This window comes from Miscanthus floridulus, unplaced genomic scaffold (genome assembly GCF_019320115.1).
Source record: "Miscanthus floridulus cultivar M001 unplaced genomic scaffold, ASM1932011v1 os_1245_1_2, whole genome shotgun sequence".
Lineage (NCBI taxonomy): Eukaryota > Viridiplantae > Streptophyta > Magnoliopsida > Poales > Poaceae > Miscanthus > Miscanthus floridulus.
Genome location: NW_027097609.1, coordinates 1 through 24,100, shown reverse-complemented (window position 1 = coordinate 24,100; position 24,100 = coordinate 1). Strand labels below are relative to the sequence as shown.

General features: G+C 44.7%; 1 protein-coding gene across 1 annotated transcript; it reads right to left on the bottom strand.

Moving 5' to 3' along the window:
• Positions 1–19,331: 19,331 nt before the first annotated feature.
• LOC136533828 (omega-hydroxypalmitate O-feruloyl transferase-like) lies at positions 19,332–20,147 on the bottom strand. Its single transcript, XM_066526344.1, has 2 exons — positions 20,035–20,147; positions 19,332–19,918 (listed from the first exon to the last, which is right to left on the bottom strand). Exons 1-2 carry the CDS (start codon positions 20,035–20,037, stop codon positions 19,421–19,423), a joined length of 501 nt encoding a protein of 166 aa, XP_066382441.1. The 5' UTR covers positions 20,038–20,147; the 3' UTR covers positions 19,332–19,420.
• Positions 20,148–24,100: the final 3,953 nt, after the last annotated feature.

Sequence of the window (24,100 nt, the reverse complement as noted above, 5' to 3'; positions counted from 1 at the left end):
TTAGTTTTATAGATATTTGATCTACATCTAAATCTAGAACTAGGGTTTGGTTTTTTTACTAATTACATTCTTATTAATTTTTGTTTGACAAAAGGGATTAAGTTTGCATGAAGGATAGTGGGTAAAATATTAATTGTTGTTATAATCAAAATTGTTTATTGTAATCAACAAAGTGGAGAAATAAACATTCCTGTATATATATCTGAATAATTTGTCCTTTAACTTTTTTCTTTGATTGTTGTTCTAAAAGATGGACTACGAGAACTCTTGGATGGATGGTACAAAAAGGTGGGAGCTAGGTTTCTATATTGAAGTGGATAAATTTCTTGAAGCCGCAGAGAAGCATGCAATGTGGACGCATAATAATACTTAATTTGTTTTTGTGATTCAATACTGAAATTATTTATCCATGTAGCGATTGCAAAAACCACCTTGCATGGAAAGATGTGACTATCATCATATCATATTTGATTATGCGAGGATTTATTAAGAACTACACAGTATGGATTCATCATGGTGAAACAGTTGTTAAGGACTACACGGTATAAACGATGGACAAATATACACAAAACGGCCTTAAAAAAATAAGAGTACATCAATGTTCATGTTGGTTATACACTACTACAGGAATCAATTTGTGCAGCGTGGTCAAAATGGGCTCCATGACGGGTACCTCTTTTGCCCACCACGGTTAACCGGTGGCCGGCCAGCGAGGCCGGCCACCGAGGCGCCCGCTGCGGGAAAAGGGTTTACCGCGGCGGGCCACCTTACTTGCCCGCCGTAGGAAATCGTTATTTACCGCGGCGGACGGTATGAATCGCCCGCCGCGGTTAATACGATTTACCGTGGTGGGCTCTTTAAATTGTTCGCCATGGTAAAGAGTTGATTTATCGAGGCGGACGCCTTTATCTTGCCCGCCGCGGTAAAGCCTGTACAAATACACAGCACCGCCCCTTCATCTTCTCCACGGGTCTTCCTCTCTCAAACTCAGGGGGGGAGGCTTTGCCCTAAAATTTGAGGAAACTTTTGATTTGAGTTGAAGGGCTTGGATTTGAGGGAGGAGGACATCATAAGAGGTTCATAAAGGCTCTCCCTCTCTCCTTCCATCCTCTCTCTCTATTTCCATCACCTAGAGTTCTCTCTAGATCTAGATCTAGATCTAGATCAATTTTAATGGAAAAAATGATGTCATGTATTTCTTTAACTTTAGATTCATCATAGATGCATGCTTCATCTTTCACATCATCATTTCCTCTCTTTTTCATGATTTTGGACGTAAAAATCATCAATTTCTCCTAATTCTTCTTTATTTGTTGATTGTGACAGATAATGTTCGCAGGTATCATGGATAGGTCGGAATGGATGTACCGGATCGATAGAGTGAATGATCCGCGGTACCTCTTTGAATTAAGGAAGTTTATTGCTACTGGTAAAGCTCATCGTGAGAGACTAAAGCGGATGACAACCATATGTCCATGTTCTCGTTGCAAGAACCTGAAAGCCCACCGAGACAGCGAGGTGCAAACTCATTTGATCATGTATGGTTTCGTCGAGGGCTACACAGTCTAGACATTTCATGGCGAAAGAGTTAGTGCGAGTGGCGGTGCATCTAGAGTGAGCTCTTCGACGCCGACGACGACAGCACCACCGGTGAATAAAGATCCTTTAGGAGCACCCGGCTCCTCATCATCTTCAGCAGCAGCTGCGCCAGCCGACAGTGACAATAGTTGTCGTGATTACATCATGGTGGATGGTCTAATGCAAGACATGGCCGACGAAGCCGGCGACGGTGGGGATGGTCAGGATACTGTGAGCCAACCCGAGGATGTGCAGCTTGTTGAAGATCTAGTCAAACACTTCGATGAAGACGACGTTGTGTTGGGTTGCCCAAAGTGGTTGGAGAATTTCAGAGAGTTGAAGTAGGCGACAGTTGATCCTCTCTATAAGGACGGCGGCAATTGTCCGAAGGAGTGCACGGTGCTCCGTTTTAACCTCCATATGTTGATGTTGAAGGCTAGTCATGGTTGGTCTGACACTAGCTTTAATGAGTTGTTAAGCTACCTTGCCACCACGTACCCAACGGCTAACAAGGTGCCCGCCAATACTTATCGGGCCAAGAAGCTGATCCGGCCAGTGGTGATGAAGCTTAGAAAGTTTGATGCATGCCCTAACCACTACATCCTATATCGGGGCAATGAGTATAAGAATTTGATGAGCTGTCCGCACTATGGCTTTAGTCGGTACAAGAAAAATGCTGGTTGTCGCGTGGATGCAGAAGACGAGGGAGGCTTGTGGGGTGGTCGGAAGAAGAACAAGAAGGGGGCAAAGAAGAGCAGTGCAGCCAAACAGATCTCGGCTCAGCAGGACGATGAAGAAGAGGGTTACATGCACAGGAAAATTCCAGCACTGTCGGTGTGGTACCTACCCGTGATCGATCGCCTGCGTGCAATATTCGGGAACTCGGACGATGCCAAGCTCATGTCCTAGCATGCATCAGCTGACTGCCTGAAAGACGATGGCAAGCTACGGCACCCATCCGATGGCAAGCAGTGGAAGGATTTTGATGAGGCCTACCCTGAGTTTGGCAAGGAGCCCAGGCATGTTAGGTTCGCGCTGAGTACCAACGAGATGAACCCGTTCGATGAGCTTAGCAGCTCGCACAGCACTTGGCCCGTCGTGCTCACCATGTACAACCTACCTCCCCATCTATGTCAGAAGCGTAGGTACCTTATGCTGACCATGCTTATCTCTAGACCGAAGCAGCCCAGCAACGATATAGATGTGTTCCTAGAGCCGTTCATGGAGGAAATGAAGATACTATTTGATGTTGGGATCCAGATGGTGGATGCATCCCGCAAGGAGAAGTTCACACTAAAAGCAATCATCTTTGTCACCATCACCGATTACCCCGGTCTCTTCTCACTATCGGGGCAGATCAAAGGGAAGACTAGCTGCGTAATTTGCATCGACGGGACCTGCTACACTTACCTTAAGGGATCCAATAAGATGGTGTACATGAGGCACAGACGGTTCCTCGCCAAAAATCACAGGTATAGAAGAAGTATTATGAACAAATACTTTGACAATCTAGACGAGCTGCAGCGTGATCAACCAACGCAGACTAGTTGGGGGACAAAGGTGTATGAGATGGTCAAGGACATGGATCAGGTGGAGTTTGGAAAGAAGAAGAAGCCGCCTAAAGAGGGGACCAAGTAGACAAGGAAGTGAAAGCGGGACCAGACAGAGGAAGTCCCCGCCGCCGTTCCTTTCAAGAAGAAGTCAATTTTCTTCAAGTACCTGTCATATTGGAAAACACTGAATACACCCCATGCCATCGACTGCATGCACCTAGAGAAAAATGTCTTCAAAAGCACGATCGGTGTCCTGCTAGACATCAAGGGCAAGACAAAGGATGGTATCAAGTCACGGACGGATCTTGTTAATCTGGGCATCAGGCCGGACCTTCACCTAGGACCGCCTCAGAATGGTAAAGTCGATATCCCGGGTGCGGACTGGAACCTAACGCAAGATGAGAGGATGACTTTTCTTAAGTTCTTAGGGGTATCAAGGTGCCAACTGGTTTCTCTTCCAACATCACGAGCCTGGTCTCCATGAAAGACCTCATAATGACCGGCTACAACTCACACGACTGCCACGTCATGCTGACGGTGTTCCTACCAATTGTGATTAGGGCTATCCATCCAGAGTATGTGAAGATGGTCATCACATGGATGTCATACTTCTTTAACCGCATCACCTGGAAGGTCATTGATAAGGCTAAGCTACCTGCCCTAAAGGAGTTCATCGCAGAGACCCTTTGCCAGCTCGAGATGTGCTTTCCACCATCTTACTTTGATATTATGCCACACCTAATGATGCATATGGCCGATCAGATCCATCAACTGGGCCCTGTGTACCTACACCAGATGTGGACGTACGAGCAGTTCATGTCCACCCTCAATAGATACGTCCATAACCACGCTTACCCAGAGGGCTCTATGATCGAGGCATACACAATGGAGGAGGCCGTGAACTGGTGTATGAGGTACATAAGAGATGGGAGGGTGATTAGGCTGCCTATCCATCACTACGAAGGCAAAACCTCAGGGATGGGGTGCACAGGCCGAAAAGTACGCACCGATGTGGCAAACCGAACAGTGCAAGAAGCTCATTACAGCATCCTTCATCAGTTAGTGAGCATGGAGAAATACATTGAAAAGCACCTAGAAGAGATCCGCGCCGCTAATGATGGACAGCGCACGGAGGCATGGGTCTAGAACCATCACAAGAGCAATTTCATAGAGTGGCTCAAAGAGCAACACATACCCCTTGAAGGATGCCCTGATGAAGATATGGAGACTGTTAAGAGGCTTGTGTTAGGCCCATCCAGCCAAATCACCATGTGGCAAGGGTATGACATCCAGGGCTATAGGTTCCACACGAAAGACAAGAACAAGAAGAGCTCGGCACAGAACTGCGGTGTTCGATACGAGGGCAAAGAAGAGTCCATGGGCTAGAGGAGGCAATACTATGGGCAAGTCGAAGAAATATGGGAACTTGACTACGGCCAAAACCTACGCATAACCGTCTTCTGTTGCCAGTGGGTCAAACCAAATGCGGTTGCAGTGGACAGTTATGGGCTAACCACCGTGGACCTCAAAAGTATCGGCTACAAAGATGACCCATGGGTACTAGCAACCAATGTCGCGCAAGTGGCCTACTATATATATGTAGAGGACCCAAAAAGGCATGTGGTTGTGTCCGGAAAGCAGCGGATTGTGGGAGCTGATGGGGTGCAGAGTCCCAAACAATACAACAAATACGCAGAGCTCGAGCTTTTTACCGATCATCCAAAGAAGATCAAGGCCGTCGAGGACCGATTCAACAAGTCCAGGATGATGCCGTGGGCCCGCCCCGACGGTGAGAAGAGGACGGTGAAAGCACCTGCACCAAAATGATATATGTATCCCGGAGACATATATGTAATAATATAGCTCGATCTATTGAAGACAAGTTTTGTAACTTATTATTAATATCATGGAACCATACTACTCTACTAGTACTACTGAATCTACTACTACTATACAATACTACTCTACTAGTACTACTCAACCTACTACTACTATAGAATACTATAAAATATTAACCATGGTGGGCACGTAACAGCGCCCGCCGCGGTTAATCGATTAATCACGGCGGGCAGTCTAAGGTGCCCGCTGCAGTAAACATTTACCGCGGCGGGCGGCTTATATTGCCCGCCGCGGTTAATCCATGGCTATATATGTGCCGTTGCTCGCCCAAATTTTCTAAGTCTTTCGCGCCCTTGAATTCGACCCCGAAGGGCTACCGAAACTTAGCGCCGTCGCCACCATCCCCGCCACCGAGCTCCTCCGCGGTGACCCCTGCCCCCGTCCTCCTCCCCCATGCCCATGCCCCGCCCCCATGCTCGGAGCCCGGAGCCATAGCTCCGGCCGCCGACATCGAGGGCCGCCGCCATCCCCGCCATCGAGCTCCTCCGCGGTGACCCCCACCCCCATCCTCCTCCCCCGTGCCTGTGCCCCGCCCCCGTCCTCGGAGCCCAGAGACATAGCTCCGGCCACCGACACCGGGGGCCGCTGCCATCGCCCCCGCTGACCTTGGTCGACCACACCGATGCCAAGGGCCGCCGCCTCCATCCGCGCGCCGGAACCCTAGCACCGTGCTCGCTCCTTTCTTCCCCGGCTCCATCTCCGAGGTTTGAAACTGTATGTGATTTCTCCCTTCTGTGTCTATTTCTAAGCAATGCCTATTTCTACACATGGAACTATGATGAATTGGAACTACCTGTGATGAATTCGAACTACTGCCTGTGATGCAATTAATTGAGAACTGAGCAGATGCCACTGCCAATGATGCCACTGCCAATGTTCAGCTACTGCTCCTATTGTGCATGTTGCCTGTGATGCCTTCTATTTCCTAATTTGAACTGAGCAGTGCCTACTCTTTTTCCTAATTTGAACTGAGCAGTGCATGTGATGCCTTCTATTTCCTAATTTGAACTGAGCAAATGGTTGTCTACTATTGCTGCCTACTTGAGATGAATGGCATATGTGATGCCTAACTTCAATAGTAATCTGAGCAATGCCACTGCCTATAGGCTGCCTGTGATGATTTTTTCAACTTGCAGCTACATGTGATGCTTTTTTTTGACTGAGCATAATGCCTGGATGAATTGGGATGGATTTTGATAAATTGGGATGGATTTGGGATCTATTTTTTGACACTGTCTTATCTGTGTGGCATTTGCGATGATGATTTTTTGTTAAACTTATAAAAACATGTGCTGAGGCAGTGGCATGCAATGATGTGGTTCTTCTTGTGCTGAGGCAGCGACGATGAGATAGTTCCAGTTTCATGCATATCAACTCACGCAGCTCCTCCCCAGTCCCCCTCCCCTGTCCCTACTACTACCCCTATCTCTCTATAATACTATACTGTGATGTGATGCTATTTTATCCTATTTTTGGTGATGAGATCAAGTGGGCTTGTATCTAATCCTATTTTTGGATTTCTATTGCTGCCTAGTTGTGATGCTAGACTTCAATGCTATTTTTGGCAGTGTCAATTTTTGGATTTCTATTGCTGCCTGTGATGCCAGACTTCAATGCTTAGCAATGCCACTGCCTATGATGCCTCTAATAGGTTATGATGCCTATGATGCGATTTTGCATTCCCTTGCTTCCTTCTACAACAGTGTGAGTGCTCAGTTTGATGGTCGAAGACTTAGCCCTACCACTATGTGCTCAGTCTGAGTGCTCAGTGTCCTTCTACTATAGAAACTATCTTAATGGTTTTTGTTTGGTATTTGCAATGATGATTCTTTTCACACTTCTAAGCTAAGGCAGTGGCATATGCAATGATGTGAACCCTTTTATGCTGAGGCAGCGGCGATGATGATCGAGTGCCCCCGCTAAACTAGGATGGCTTGTATACCAGATACAAGCAACCAGTTTAAAAGCGATGTGATGACAATGGGGCAAATCTGAGCCAACTACTACTACTTTACTACTCTAGTACTACTCTACTTTACTACTCTAGTACTACTCTACTTTACTACTCTATAACTGTGTCTATACAACTGAAATATGTATTCATTGTAGCTTTCCAATGGCGGAGGAACCGATAAGCGAATGGTGCGACCCTACCCCTAGTGCATCATCATCAACTAGCCTCGAGAGCCAAGTGTCCGTGACCTCGAGGCCAACAAAGAAACATCGTATAGAGGAGGAAGATGATCCGACCTACCAACCGAGGGACGACAAAGTTGAAAGTGCGCGGTCTCCAAACCCTGAACAGATGCCGGTGGTGCCTCAAGAATTGAATTTCGAGGAGGAACAAGTCAGGGACAAAGAACACCCCGCTCCATCTCCAACCACTTCAGGCAAGTCTAGGGGTTAGAGGACAAAGCTGAGAAGGGGGGAACACGGGAGGCACCGGAGGGAAACCCATGGCGAAGTCCATGTGATCCATGAGGTGGGACCAGAGGGAAACCCATTGTCGCCACCCACGGTCCTTGCCAAGTTCAGCAACCAGGTGGCATGTATAGTCAAGGACAAGGTGGAGATCACTTGGGAGGAGTGGAACAATGTCCCGGTCGACTATAAGACACATATCTAATGTGAGGTGACGAGGAGCTTCCATTATCCCGAGGACGCCGATCTGAACAAGTGCAGGGAGTGGGTCATGCACGTGGCAGGAAGAGCCTTTAGAAACTTCAAGTCCATGCTGACCAGGTACTACCTAAAGCTAGGCAAGTCACCCTGTGTCAAATACACTATGGTGAAAGGAACATCACTGGGAAGAGTTCTGCAAATAAAGAACAACAGAAGAAGCAAAGGCAAAGAGCGCCAAGTTCAGCGCACTCGCGAAGAAGAACCTGCACCCCCACCACTTGGGCATGACTGGGTTTGCTGGTAAGAGGCCCCAGTGGCGGGAGGAAGAAAGGGCTAGAGCTGCCGCCGGGCTTCCCGATCCGTACGACGGTGTAGACTTGAGGGCTAAGGGACTTCATCTATGCCCGCAAGCCGAAGAAGCTCAAGGAGGGCACGAGCAAGTTCAATGAGCCCAAGTTCGAGGAGGTGGAGAGGGCTCTCATCGAGGCTGCTAAATCCAAGGATAGCTTCTGAGGTTCGTAGGGGCTAGGACTTGCTGACCCTGGCGCTGGGAACCCTCGAGCACCAGTGGCCGCGTCCAGTGGCATGTCGTCAAAGATGAGCTGGAACTCAGTGGAGTCATGGCAATCCGACACTGCCACATACCAGGTCAAGGCAGAGGTACAAGGAGGGCATCTTTCAGAAGGGCTATGATCAAGGCAGTGGCCGAAATGATCAGCCAGTCCATAAAAGAAGCCTTCATGAGCAATGACCCAGATATGGTGTCGATGAGGTCACAGATGCTTCGCCAGGCTGGCTGGCCGTGCCTTAAGTTCCACAAGGGCAGACACAAGGGCAGCCACTGTTGATGATCGAGGATCACCCAAGGCACCCTGTCGACGACATCCGGGAACCCATGCGCGTCCACCTCATGATCCTGTTCGGCAGGGCAAAAAAGTTGACCGTGGGTGAGGGTTACATGCTCCCCAAAGAAGATATCAAAGATTTCAACCAAGACCAGATCCCTGCCAACTATGCTGCCGTGATACTTACATGGTATGCGACCGAATACGAAGAATTTGAAATGGAATATCCAACTACAGAAGGGGTAATGATCTTTGGAGCTGCCATGGGTTCCGAAGTCCTGTGAAACAAGGACGACATAGAGATCATTCTCTCGACGCCGACTTCTACGCCGACAGCGACACCAGCATCACAACCATCTGTTGCCGGATCTTGTCCCCCCGTTGATCCAGATCACGACAACGGCGATGACGAAGGCAATGGCGGGGATGACAAGGGAAGGAACTCACCCCAAGGCACAAGCCCTCACCCTCGTTCTCCTCCTCCAACAACAAGTCCACCTCCACCTCTCGGCAGTCCATCTAAGGGCACGAGCAAAGGACTGGGAGGCACGGAGGAACCGAGGGCAAAGACACCGCCTGCTGCCATTGCGAGCACAAGCCACTGTCCTCCACTGCCGGCGAAGACTAAAGGCGACCAAGGGCAGCTCACATACTCACTTGAGTTCGAAAGGTATGGTAGCGGCGAGCATAATTTGCTAATAACTTTTCTTTGTCATAATATGGTACTAACATTTCTATCCTAGGCCGAGATCACCTTTCCATCTATTTCTTGAATCGGATGACTGCCCCGGCCATTACGAGCATGGGAAGTTCATGATAACCAAGGCCCAGCTCATCGACGAGGAAAGGTGGGAGACAAGGAGGTTTCATCTCTAGTACATGGAAGCGGCAAAAGCTGGCCTGCATGGTTTTCTAGTCAAGGTTGTGGCAGAGTACTTCCACTTTCCCAGCAATGATGTAGAACTCCCATGGTTTTCCACAACATGTATAGACTATTGCGGGAACAAGACCTTGACATCGGCCAAGTCACCTTGTTCTCTATGTAAGTGATGAATTGCGAGTTTCACATATCACCTGCCTTTGAATCGGTCAAGACTACTTATATATGCCACTGATGGCTTGTCCTTGCAGGTTGATGGCCTATATATCCAAGGAACTAAAACTTGATGTTATCTATCTATCTCCAATGCATATTGCTCAAAGAATCATCATTGGTTACCACCTAGATGACAATCATCCAACCATGAAAGACTTGACCAAGCGACAGAGAGAGGCGCACAAGAAGAAACTGATGGACAATGAGAAGTTGAACATTTCAAGGTACATACTAGGAGCAATGAAGAAGATCAGGGGAAATGGGTGTATCCTAGCTGCCTACCACTTTGGGTAAGTCGAAGACATGCCTGTAGAGATAAGTGGGTAGCTAGCTAGTATTATTATTTCTCGTCGTAACCTGTATTTTGTTTCAATGGCAGCAGCCAAGGCCTCGAGGGTCACTGGGTTGCATTTATCATCTACCCTCAGGATGGCAGGGCCTGCATATTTGATTCGTTGACAGTGCCAAACTTAAAAGGGTACAAGGCATTTGAAGATTGCCTCAGAGTGTAAGTGACTGAACTGTCTTCTCATATGCGTTCTAATGCCCTGCCTAATACTAGTACATTTCGTATAGCGCTTATAAGGAGTACGTGAAGGATCCTGAATGCTATGATCAAAGAACAGAGAATTTTAAGGCTAAGCATAAGAACCGCATCAAAATCAGACGCAACTTTCCGGTAAGTATTTGAAAGGTTTAATTGTGCTTTCTGTTCATATGCGTTCTAATGCCTGTGTTGTAATGCTTGTGTATCGATCATGCAGTATGCCAAACAACCGGTAGGATCACAAACCTGTGGCTTCTACAGCCTGTGAGTTCCCTGAGGGCGTGCAAGCAGTATAGCAGTAGTTGGAGGGTGCTCAAGAATGGATTGAACTGGTGGAGAGACGTGCAGAGCACCCAACACTCCTTCAAGCAGACAAAGGCGGACATATGTAAGTTTGTCTTAGACAAATGCGTGCTTGAAGGGGCACGTTCTTCAATGAGAACAGCCCGCTAGCGATTTACCAGGAGTACTGAGAGGCTGAGGAAATGGCCCACGGATGATGCGTCCGCAGGATTACTCCTTAGCGCATGTATAACGACTTTAATATGTAAATGTAATGAATTAACGATGATAAGAACGACTAAGTGAATGTATATATATGTATATTATCTCATGTGTAATGCCTGCATACTTTTTAAGTTTAATCTGTGAAATCTGGATGTGATTTGAATTTGAATTTATATGCCTGCTGTATTTTTTTTAATTCAGGAAATAATTTACCGAGGCAGGCAAATAATAAAGCCCGCCACGGCTAATGAACATAACCGCGGCGGGTCACAAAAGGTGTCCGCCGCGGTAAAATAATTTACCGCGACGGGCGGTGTAACGTGCCCGCCGTGGTAAAAGTATATTTACCGCGGCGGGCACGTTACACCGTTCGCCACGGTAAATCGGTTAACCGCAGCGGGCAAAGCCGTCCGCCGCGGCCTAGAGGCCACGGTAAATCGTGGCTTAACCGCGGCGGGCAAAGCCGCCCGTGGCCTCTAGGTCGCGGTGGACGGCTTTGCCCGCCGCGGGAAACCGAAAACGTCCGCCTCCAGTAAAGTTTGTGGAGTAGTGATAATTGGTAGGGTTGACTTATAAGCCGATAAGATTACGTATTTTTATGTAATACTGAGATCAATTCTGCGCGTTCCAACAAGAACAAAATAATGTCCCATCACCTTAGTGTGGACCGCTATGGCGATCCACAGACATAGTCGAGGTCAACAGACACGCAAGCCGACCTTCGTGGACTTGCACAACTGGAGTGCGTCCTCTTGGTTGGGGATAGAGTCACAGATTCACCTCCTGTAAGTCACAACGCAACGTAGCCTCCATCCGGGTCATCTCTTCTTTATCCAATGACTCCAGAGTCCAGACCTTTCGCGTGCAGGTACCTTTCCCATCTAAAGGCATTCATACTTTTTTTTAAAACGAGTTTTACCTCTGCTTTTAAGAAAGCATAGTTTGATACAACCATCTCCTGGGGTTGCCAGCTACATGAATGTTCAAAAGAAAGAACAAGCTCCTAGCACTTATGCCAATGACATCCGTAGGTACTACACTGCTAGGCCTGAAGGCTTTCAGCCATCCCAGAATCTGCTCCTTCACTTGAAGATATCATTCCTTGTCCTCCTCCTTAAGAAGAGCGCTCCACTTCCGCATCAATGAAATTGCATTATAAACATCAGTTGGCGTCTTAGGGAAGCTTTTCTCGATTGCCATCTTGTTCCTAGAAGTCTAGAGAGCCCACCCAAAACCTGCAAAAATGAACATGAGCAAGCAAAGGCCCCTTGCCTTGTAGCCATTCACAACACAGATCAGATAAGGAGCTAGGTAGTCTACCCAACTGCCAGATTTCCTTGATAACACTCCAAATAAGCTTGGCAAGATGACATCTAAAGAAAATGTGATCAACAGTTTCTGGGCAACAACAAACACAACAATTTCCAGAACCTCTCCAACCTCTCTTAAGCAAACTTTGACCCACTTGAAGCTTATTGTTAAAAACTTGCCAGAGAAAAAAATTAATCTTCAGTGGGACTTTGCATTTCCATATAAGCCCAGCCACCTTGCTGGCCGCCCTTCTATCAGTCATAAATCTATATAATGATTTGGTGGAGAAAATTCTAGACTTGTCTAAGATCATCTCCAGCAGTCCCCCAATACAACTCCCCCAATAAGATAGTATTGGGGTAGCCCAATATCATTTTCTAGATTTTGTTGCTGTAACAGTACCCCAATATATCTTCTGCAATACCCATATGAAAGGTGGGTCTCACAGGAGTGTAAAAGAAAATATGACTGAAAAAGTGGTAGATGGGATGGTCTGCATGGTATTGGGGGAGTTGTATCTCCCCCTTTCTTTCAGGGGAGATGAGAGAAATATTGGTGGCCACCAAAAAAAGGATGGGGTATTGGGAAACTGCTGGAGGCAAGAAAAAAGCATAGCTGTCTTCAATATGATAGTTTTATGGGGATAGGAGAAGGTATTAGGGGAACTGCTGGAGATGCTCTAAGGCCCAAGAAATGGAGTCCAATCTGTCTGATAAAGAAACTTCAGATAACTCTGCTTTCAGGTTCAGCCATCTCTACTCATGAGTAGATAAAGATCTCTTGAAATCCACATACCAATCACCATCAATCCAGCAGTCAGCCACACTACACTCAATATTATCAGCCAAGCTGTAGAGATCTGCATAAGCAATTTCCAAGGGGACCTCCATGGTCCAATTGTCCTTGCGAAAAGACATTCATACTTAGTTCTTGTAAGACTTTCGGACATAAGTTCTATATGAATTTTTCAAGCATCAATACATGGCATTTAGTGCAAACCAACATTAAAAAATTCTGCATCCAGACGTTGCTTGGTACTTTATAACAGTAACAAGTGCAGTAGCCAATCTAATGCTTACAAAAAGCCATCAGGTGCTCAAAAGTGCATTTTCTCATAGTTGTTCGTCCTCCATTCAGACATTCAGGAAAGTGCACCTTCCATCGGTGAATCATGCTCAAACTTGAGTGCAGATTCCCCTGCAATAATAGCAATAAGCAAAGGCCCTCGTGAAACAGAAGAATAGCTATAGAACAGGAAGAATGGCCCTCCTGTGTTGCGGCATGGGAATCCGGTCACCTTTGGTGGTTGGTGCGGCACGGGGAGCGTCCAAGTTTGCGCGCAAATGGAGTCCACTCATGTCGCCTGAGCTTAGTTACTGAATTTGTGTCCACTGTTGGGTGGAAGATCCATGTGGGCGTTGCCAATAATCTCCTGCAGCGGCTCCGTGTCAGTTTCACAAAATATTTGGTCTTCTATGAGCACCCTGTCTGGTCTTTTATGAGCATTCTTTGTCTTGCATTTGTTATCACTTGTACTGTCTGTTATCATTTTATCCCACACCTTTGCCAAAATAATGCCAATTGATTCTGACTTGTTTTATCCAGAGCAGAGGCGAATTGTGCAAAGGCTGATATGATGGTTCATGCTCCTGTGTTGTCAAATGCAGAAATTCTTAGATGAGTGGTTAAGGCTTGTCATTATTAATGCAGACACATCATATACATTAGAAGTTTAAGGCATATTTGGAATCAAGAACCTCCTGTTCTTTACCTTTCTAACATTATGGGAGCACTGGAGGAGTATATCTGGAGCAATGGAAAGAGAAAAAAATTAGCATAACTCTTTGTAGTCACATCAAGTAACCTATTTGGAACTGCATAGCGGGGATAATATACAGAATTGTCAAAGGAATTACAATGATTGAACCTAATAAATTAAATGTGCCATGAACAAACTTATGTATGGCATAATAAATTGGGCAATGTTGGTAAACAAAAGAAGTGACTACAAAAATCATAGCAACCAAAATACATGCAACATTGTTATGCAAATGGCATATGATAAGCCATGCTTCATTAAGTGACTAGCACAATGGTACTGCCATTGGTTATCAGGCATAAACAAATTAGGCTATGCAGTGCATGCCATAGACTGATTTGTAATCTCCGTCCAATTAGTCCATAATTAAGACCAGCACCAGCTTGGTGGGATTGCCACCGTCTGCCACCGTTGTTGCCACCATACTACTGTAGCCCTGTTAGCTAGATAACTCAAGCAACCAAATGCAGATTAATAGGTTTCCTTCATAACAAAAAAATAATTAGTTAACTATACTCTTTCGTATCCTCATTACCCAATCAGCACTGATGCATAATTGGCTCAAATGGCATGTTTCCTTATGTTATAAGCCCAAAAATAGAGATTAATAGTTGATCTAATGTACTGAATTCTTATAGAATTCACCTAAGTGCTCTAGTTTTTTTTTTTTTTTTTGAGGAACAGGAGGGGTTGGGACCCCTACTGGAATTTGTTAACGTAACCAAGACAGATACGACAGCAACAAACAAATAGCAGAAGGAACAGCAGGACAACAGGAACAAAAAGGAGGGTTCAAGAGACAAAAAAGATGAGCCCAATTACACAAGATGCTCTAGCTATGCTTCAATTTGAGGGAATTATTTTTTCTTTGCGTGCCACAGCAGTAGGCCAAAGACATACTTGAAGATTTCCAAACAATGCAAGATGTTCTTAGAAATTCCTCGGAAGATGGCATCATTCCTGACTGTCCAAATACTCCAGCTCATAATGACAATGATCTCCATGAAGAATGGCACATTCAGCTGACTTCTTAAGCTTTCAAAATTTTGAAAGGGGCTAAGAGAGTCATCAACAGATAGCCCAGTCCTGATCTAACAAGCTTTGGCAAAGCCACATTTTAGAAAAAGGTGCCGCACTGTTTCTTCAGTGTTGCTAACACAGAGGACACACTGAAAGAGGGCAACTAGAAGTTCTCTTCGCAGGATGTTACAAGTACTTAGCCTATCTTGAGCAAGCAGCCAGAAAACACCTTATATCTGTGCTGACAGGAGGACGTCCAAATCCATCTGAAGATCGGGTGAGTCCAGCTAGTACCTATAAGGTGACGATATGCTCTCTTGGAGAAAAGAAGGGAGCTTCCTTAGATATAAGACCAGACACCACTACCATCTATTGTCTAAAGCCCCTGAAGGGACATTTTAATCTGCTGGCATTGCTCAAAGGCTTCAACAGACAAAGGGAGGTTAAAAAGGGCAGAGGGTGGAGTAATAGAAGAGGCACAACAAGTCAGATATTCGGCTTCTTGGCAGAAAGGACAAAGTTCAGGAAAGGTCAACTTCAGAGGTTGCCCATGCCAGCAGTCATCCCAAAGGAAACATGTTGAGCCATTTGAGACTGTGACAGAAGCCATGCCTTTGAATTTATCTAGGACCTTCAAGATGTCTTTCCACCAGAAAGACCCTTTTTGATGTGGTCTAGAAGTTTAACATTTTTGTAATACTTCTCCCAAATGAGGTGCACCCAAGGTATGTCGGCTCTGTTGAAAACTTGTGAAGATTCTTGATTTAAGAGAGCTTCATTCTGAGTTTTGAGATCCAGAACTCCCTAATGAGCCTCTTCCTTTGGCTTTGTGACTAAATGCCACGCAGCCTTTGCATTAATCCTGTTGCTTTCCTCTACGCCTCTCCACATGATAGTGCTTTCTGTATTTATTAATCTGCTCTCTTATAGTAACATAGAGTGAAGGTACTCATAAAGAAGGTTGGAAGGGTAGTAAAAACTGAGTTGGTAAGCTGAAGTTTCCTACCTTAGAGAGGGACAACGATGTACTGTCAAGTCTTCTTTCACACCTAGTGACCAGGGGCAAGAACTCCTCAACTTTTGGCTTAGTTAGGCCCAAAGGAAGCCCTAAATAAGTAAAATAAAGGAAGGTTTCCAATTGAACATCCAAAAGTAGCTGCTAAGTGGTTCAATTTCTCTTTTTACAGGTTAATTGGAACCATCATTGATTTCTGAAAATTGACCTTGAGCCCAGTGCAAGTGGTAAAGGAGTTTAGAAGGCCTTTTAGGAAAAAGAGCTGTCTACCACAACCTTCCATGAAGATGAGAGTGTTGTCTGCATACTGCAGAATGGGAAAATCACTAGAGTTGTGCAATGCTAGTGGGAGATTTAGCAAACCTTGATCTTTTGCCCTGTTGATGATAGACTGTAAGAGGTCTACAGCCAATACAAATAAGAGTGGGGATAAGGGGTCACCCTGTCTAACTCCTCTTCCACAGTGGAACACCTTGGCTAGACTGCCATTTAGAAGAACTAAAGAAGTACCAGTGGCTAAAGCTCAGCTTCATCCAAGCAATCCACTTAGCTCCAGAACTCTTTTTCTCCATAATGTTCAGCATTGCCCAATGTTCAATTATGTCAAGATCTTTCTCAAAGTCTAACTTCAGAATAACTAATTCTTTCATGATTTTTGATAAAGATGGAGATATTCAAAAGACCTAGCCAAACAATCTTGAATATACCTGGACTTGATGAGGCCATATTGATTCACATGGACTAACTTCGTGATAAAGGGCTACAGCAGATTGGAAACAAGTTTAGTAAGAATTTTGACAGAGGAGGTCAATAGCGAAATTGGTCTGAAGTCATTAATTCTTGTTGGCACATCCACCTTTGGGATTAGGGTAATGTAAGATCCATTAATACTCTAGAGGCAGACCTCACCAATGTGGAAAGAAAAGCAAAGATTATAGAAGTCCTGCTTAATTATGGGCCAGCACTTCTTCATAAACTAGTTGTTAAATCCATCTGGGCCTGGGGACTTGTTTGTAGGCAATTGCTTCATGATGTCATCAATTTCCTTCATACTGAAAGGAAGTTTCATGGAGCTCAGATCAGTTCCATGCTCTAAAAGTGAGTCCAAGTCAGACTGCATGCTTTCAAAGTTCGAGGTGCCCAGCCTTTCCTTGAAATCATTCTAGATAAGTGCTGCTTTCTGGGAATGTTCATAAACCAGGGATACTAGAAATATCCACTTCTATGACGAATAGATTTCGTCACTGAAGCAGCCAAATTCGTCATAATTTCAGTTTTATGACGAATTTATGACGAAAACCGGTTCGTCATAGAATTCGCGTCACTCTTGCATATCTATGACGAATCTGACAAAATCGTCATAGAAGTGTCTTGATCTGTGGCATGCGTAGTAGGGGGCTGTCACGCTGGCGGGCGCTTCCGTTGGAGATGTTTTCCACGTGTACATGCTATAGCCCACGTGTACATGCTATAGCCGATTGCATTGGAGATGGTTCGGGTACGTGTCACCTTCTTATCGCACAACGTGGCCATCTCTGGTTCTTGCACGTTTTAGGTTTTTATTGGACCACGTGTTGTTTCCCTATTGTTTCACATGTCAGTTTTCTACTAGCACACGTGTTGTGTTGTTGTTGGATCACGTGGCCCTGTTTGGTTTCCATAAGTCAGGTGACTTATTAAGTCAGGTTACTGAAAATCAGTGACTTATAAGTCATGCCTGTTTGGTTGTAGATGACTTATAAGCTCATTAAAGGTATGGGCTCCACATGAAAAAGGGTGACTTATAAGTTTTAAGCAGGGGTGAACCAACTTAAAACTTATAAGCAGGGGTGACTTATAAGTTGGTGATGTTTGGCAAAATAAGTCACTTTTTTCACTTTTTAACTTATAAGTAGGTGATTTATTTGGAACCAAACAGGGCCTAACACTGTGGTTTGGTTGATTACTTGATTTGTAGGTAATTAGGTAAAGGTTGGTCATTTAACACTGTACCAAAAAAAAACAAAGTCAGGCAACAAAAGTGCTTGAGCTGTCTCATTCTAACAGGAAAATGCAATCAGAGTTGTGGTGGTACTCTACGAGTATAAACATCCCGGCCCTGTTCAGCTTGCTGAAACTTAGCTGAATTGGCTAAAAAATAATGTTCTGGCTAAATTGTTGTGAGAGAAAAATACTGTTTCGATCGAAAAAATAAGCTAAATAGTACGGATTATAAGGTAAACCGAACAGGGCCTTAGAGTTTAGATCAACCAATTTATTGACAAAAAAAACCTTTAACAGACGCTAACACATATAGGGCTGTTTGATGAGTTTTAAATTCTTAAAAACAGTTTTTTGCCTCTACTCTCTAAAATCTTGATTCTGAGAAAAAAATTGTGAGGGTGTTTGGATCCTCCAGTTTTAAGAATCTGGCTTCATTTATTGCTCACATGGTCACAAGAAACTCGTAAAAGCTGGGTATGAACAACTTCTTAGGCCCTGTTCGGCTTACCCCATATTCGGCTTGTTCGGCTTCTTTTTTCAGTCGGAACAGTATTTTTCTCTCACAACAATTCAGCCATAACAGTGTTTTCAGTCAGTTTCAGCCAAATTTCAGACCAGCGAACGGGGCCTTAGTTTCTAAGAATCTGACAAAAACGAACATAAAGAACTAAGCAAAAACTAGTCTATTTGGATGTCACCTAGTTTTTAAAAACCAGATTCTTAGAAAGGTTGCAGCTTTTGCATGACCAGGAAAGGTTGCAGTTGCTGGATCATGTTACAAACTTAAAATGAGTACTAGAGTCGTCATGCATAGACAGGTGTGTCCAAGCAAGGAATTGAAACAAATCGATGAACTTGCCCGTGCTCGGTTGTCTAAAAAAACGGCCACATTTATTGTTTGAGAAAAACACCGACAAGTTCCTGTTTTCGCTCTTCTTTTTTTTTTTAGCTATGACTTGTTTAGATTGCAAATTTTTGTAATCTGGACACTGTAGCATGTTTCGTTTGTATTTGACAAACTTTGTTCGATCATGGACTAACTAGGCTCAAAAGATTCATCTCGTAATTTACAACCAAACTAGGTAATTAGTTATTTTTTTACCCACATTTAATGCTCCATACATGCGTCTAAAAATTGATGTGACAAAAAGAGAGTGAAAACTCTTAGAATTTGAAGATGATCTAAACAAGGCCTATAAAACCAAAGAGGCATCTCATCTCATTGAATACATCCTCCAACTGACCAACAACCCTATCCCATGAATTCACGCGGTCGCAGTAAAAGCAACACGTCCACCTGCTCCCATGCCGCCATGCGCGGACGAGCCAGCTGCAGCCTGTTCGAGGCCGTATCGTATCGTGGATTATTTACTGTTGGTTAGTTTGGTGTAAGAAAAAAACACTGTTTTCGGCTGAAAATTTACAATCGTTTACGAGCAAGCGAACAGGCCGCTGGCTCTTCACCTCCCGATCCCTTTGGCCATTTTAACGGCACGGCACGGCACGGCTCATTGGTGGCACAGGCATGGAAACCCGGGCTGGCCACCTCGGCCGCCGGAGGCCGGACACCCAACCGCAGACGTGGAAGGAGCAGTTAATGACGTGTCTGGGGTAGTAGGACTGTACTAGGTACCTACCTGCGCAGTCATGGGGGGCATCTCGAGGATGTGCTTGGCGTCGGGGACGGAGTAGACGAGCTGGCCGAGCGCGGCCGGGTCGGGCTTGGTGAGGTCGCCGACGTCCGCGAGGTCGCAGGCGGCGTCGGCCTCCACGAACACGGCGCCCTCGCCGGTGAGCTCCACCGTCAGCTTCATCTCCGGGCTGATCCCCAGCCGCCCCGCCAGCGGGTGATAGTGCACCAGCACGCGCGCCAGCGCGTCGCGGAGCGCGCCCGCCACGTCGCCCTTGCCGTCGCCCGGCTTGTAGCAGTACACCGTCTGCACGATCACCGCGATGTTCTGGTCCAGGTTCGACAGGTAGTACTGCCCGCCCGTCGGCGTCGCCTCCGCCGGCGGCACCAGCGTCGCGTGCCCGCGCTTCACGCTCATCAGCTGCAGCGCCTGCTGCTGCTTCTCGCCTGCCGCGGCCACCACCGCGCCGCCGTTCTCCTTCATCTCCACAACCTGCGTTCGTCACGCGAAGAGAAAGGTGACATGGCAACAAATGGAAGCGTCACAGATCGACATGCATGTTTGTAACATACTGTATGATTGTTACTATAGGCATGCATGTCACTCACCATAGTTGACGATGTGCGTGGGTCGGAGAGATAGATAGTGTCTGTATGTGTGGGATGATCTCGTATAGACTAGAGAGAGAATGAGACGAAGAGAGAGAGAGAGAGAGAGAGAGAGAGAGAGAGGAGTTTGTGATTTGAGTAGAGGGGTTCTGTGAGGCAGTGTTTATATAGCAATGGCGGCTTGCTTGAACAGTTGAACTTGAAGGAGTACGTCAAGGTCGGAGGGGCCAATGCAAAACTGTTGGGGTTTGGAGGGGTTGCATAACTACCAATGTTGCTCTGTCTCAGATTTTGTACGTACCGGAGAATCTGCAGAAAGGGAGAGTATAACAAAATATTTTAAAAACACCAAATCCGTGACAACGACATTGCTAATTTATTTGTACTGTAGGTACCGACTCCACGTAAAATAATAAAACGTTGACGAACTAGCATGCATGTTATTTGGACGACTTATCACTTGGAGATTTGAGCAACAATTATATCATCTTATTATCTCTTCTAATATGTTTTGAAACCGAACTTAGTAATATTGTTAAAGTGCCCTGTTCCAAATATGATCTCTTGTTGGATTTAGATCGTGCTGGTTTTGAAATGCAAATGTGGTCTCATGTTGGATTTAACTTTTAAGATCGTGCTAGTTTTGGATTGAAATTGTAGTCCCATGTTGGGTATCAGCCGAAAATGTGTAGCCCGCAAGGGTGAGATGCAGACGAAGAAGAGTGACATGAGGTGCGGAAGGGCTCATAGATGAAATAGTGGGGAGATAAATTTTTTTCTTTGAATATTATATATAGAATTGTAGATAGAGATTTTTAAGGGGACTGTGCCTTTAAAATTCTTTTATTTGAGACTGGAACTATTAAAAAAGCATTTGTAGAGACACCTCCTTTTTCTTAAGGATTGCCCAATCTAAAACCGCTTCCAAATATGGTTCCCGAAACAAGTTACCTCTAGAAATGCATTTATATGAGCAACTGCTTCAGCCGCCTCTATAAATAGCTTTATTTTCAAAGACAACCCTATAAATCAATTCTAGAGACGGCTGAGCCACCTCTAAATATGAGCGCCAAACAGTAAAATTCATAAGTCCTGTCATATTGAAATTTGATTTTTTTTCAAACATTCTCGGATGGAAAACGACCAAAACAAAAGTTGTAGATATTGAAAAGTTATATAACTTTGTAGTTGACAACTTTTTCATTCAAAATCACATATCCAAAGAAAATTAAGTTTGAATTTCTCACATTTAAAATTCAAAATTTTCAAACTATCTTGGATGGAGAAACTACTAAAACGAAAGTTGTAGATCTAAAAAATTATACAACTTTTTAGTTGACAATAATTTCATTTGAATTTGCTTAGGGTCCCAAATACTTATTTCAAAATCGGACGAGGATGAACTGACAAGGACAAATATCTTATGAACACAAGTGATTTATTGGTGTAGTAGTTAAGGGAGATACGCACGAGGGCGGAGTTCGTGTGTTTGAACGTGTGAAAAATCGCGTGACTTGTGATTTGTGATAGTGAGCGCGTCTGTCTACCTGATGGGGTCGCTAGGATTTTTTTTGCACTATTTCCAACACATGACGACTCCTTTAGATCAATCATTTCTCTCATAGGATTAGAGGCGAAGAGCTCCGAGAGTCTTGAAAGGTGGGATATAAAATCTCCATTGAAATTGGTCTTATGTCATCCTCCTACATCCTAATAAACCTAACAGGCAACATATCCGAAAAAAAGGCAACAACTTCAAAAGTGGTCTAAGCCCAGCACATTCAAGGCGATTTGGAAAAACCAAAGCTAGACTATATGCAAGGTCGAACACAAGACACCAATGCGAATTTCACATTGAAATATTGGAATATTTGGCCGGAGGTTGTAATTCATTGTAAATTTTAATATTTTCTTAGTTAAAACAAATGAAGCCATGTTGATTTCGTAGGATATAACATAAAAAGAAAAGAAAACCATATATATAAACTAAAAGATACCGTTGGCCCTCCAGCAGCCGGCTCGAAGTTAAGTCAAGGCGATGAGAGTCCCGCTGAGGCTGCTTCTGTGAACACTCCAGGTCCAGGAGAGTTCCCCACGTAGCACTGCACTGCTACAACTATAGGCCAACTGGGCCCACCAGTCAGCGTGTATGCGCGTCTGCGTTCCGTATCCCGACGGCGACGACCGGCAGTGATGGGTCGATCTGTTGGGGGTTGGCCACTGGCCGACTGCCGCCGGCACGTCGTCGCGTTCGTTGGAGACGTTGGCCAACCAAACCTGAGCTTGACCTGACGGAAACCACGTTGGCAAATGGCAATCCGTGTAAGATAAAGGCTGCAGCCGAGTGCTGGCGCTCGATAGGACGAGTGCTGAGTACCCACATAAATTAACTATTTTTACTGTCGGTTTGTTCTAAATAAAACTATTTAAATCTAATCAAATTATGAAAAAAAACGCAGCAGTAACATCAAATTTGTTTAGTTGAATCCTCCATTTCAGAGACCATTTATTTAAAATTGTAGATGTTGAAACCAAAGTTATATATGTAATGAGTGACCTCAGTAAGAACATCTGTAAACATTTCTATATTGGCGGTGGGTATAAAAAAACCACATGAATGGACTTAATTTACACTAATGGTTGGCTTAAGAGCACTCGATTTACACTGTAAGGCCCTATTTAGTTGGATGCCACAACCTACCACAACTGAACTATGGCGCGTCTATGGTTCGCCAAGTTGCGGCGCTGATTTTGTGCGGCCAACTTTTGGCGAGAATTTGCAGCAAAATAAACAGAAGCACCAGCTTTCTGCGGCACGTCAGAGTTGCGTCAGCAACCAAACGGTGGCAAATGCCTTGTTTAGCATTCGTTTTGGATTCTTAAAAACCGGTTTTTGTCTCTAGTTTATAAAAATTGGTGGGGTGTTTGGATCCCAATTTTTAAGAATCTGACTTTATTTATTGCTCTATAGATCACAAGAAACTAATAAAAGCTGGATATGAACAACTTGCTGTTTTTTAAGAAATCTGGCAAAACCTGACAGTAAAAACTGGCCTTTTTGGATCCCACCTAGTTTCCAAAAGCCATATTATGAAAAACTAGCAAAAACTTTAGGGATCAAACAGGGCCCAAGAACGCCAAAGCTTAGGCCATGTTTGGTTTCCATAAGTTAGGTGACTTATTAAGTCAGGTGACTGAAAACCAGTGACTTATAAGTCATGCTTGTTTGGTTGTAGATGACTTATAAGCTCATTAAAGGTGTGGGCTCCACGCGGAAAAGGGTGACTTATAAGTTTTAAGCAGGGGTGAACCAAATTAAAACTTATAAGCAGGGGTGACTTATAAGTTGGTGGTGTTTGGCAAAATAAATCACTTATTTCACTTTTTAACTTATAAGTATATGACTTATTTGGAACCAAACATGCCCTTAGCATGCTGAGTTGTGGCACACTGTGGTCGTCAACCAAACGGGACCTATACACTAATTGTGTTTTTAAGACCACCGCTAGTATACATGTATGTCTACTAGCAGGTAATAGCAATAGATCCACATGTTTGTTTCTACGGGCACCTATTCATTATGAACCGTCAGTGGAAAAAACACAGGTGTCAACAAAAATTGTCATCTACTAGTGTGATAAAACACTGCTATCCTACAATTCTAGAGAAAACAAGAGACCACTCTCTACGGCTTGGTCTAAAAGATAGTATAGTAACCATAAGCATGGTAAGCAAAGCAAATTGCCGCACTTTCATGAACATAATAGCAAAGAGCATTTATGTGGTATCATGTCAGACACCAGTGTTAAGGCAAGCTTAACCAATCATAAAGATCTGCAGAAGTGCTCCGTTTATCTGCATCTAGAAATTTCAGAACAAACATAAAAACCGTCCCAAAGTCACGAATCGAACCATCGGTACAAAAGAAAAATAACTGAAAGATAGACAGTAGATGCAATGTTCACGCAGTATATGCAAGGTGACAGAGAATTCCCTGGTCTCATTAATAGCCATGCATTAACCATAACACAGTTTATCTGCTTCATCAAAAAGATAACGCGTGCAT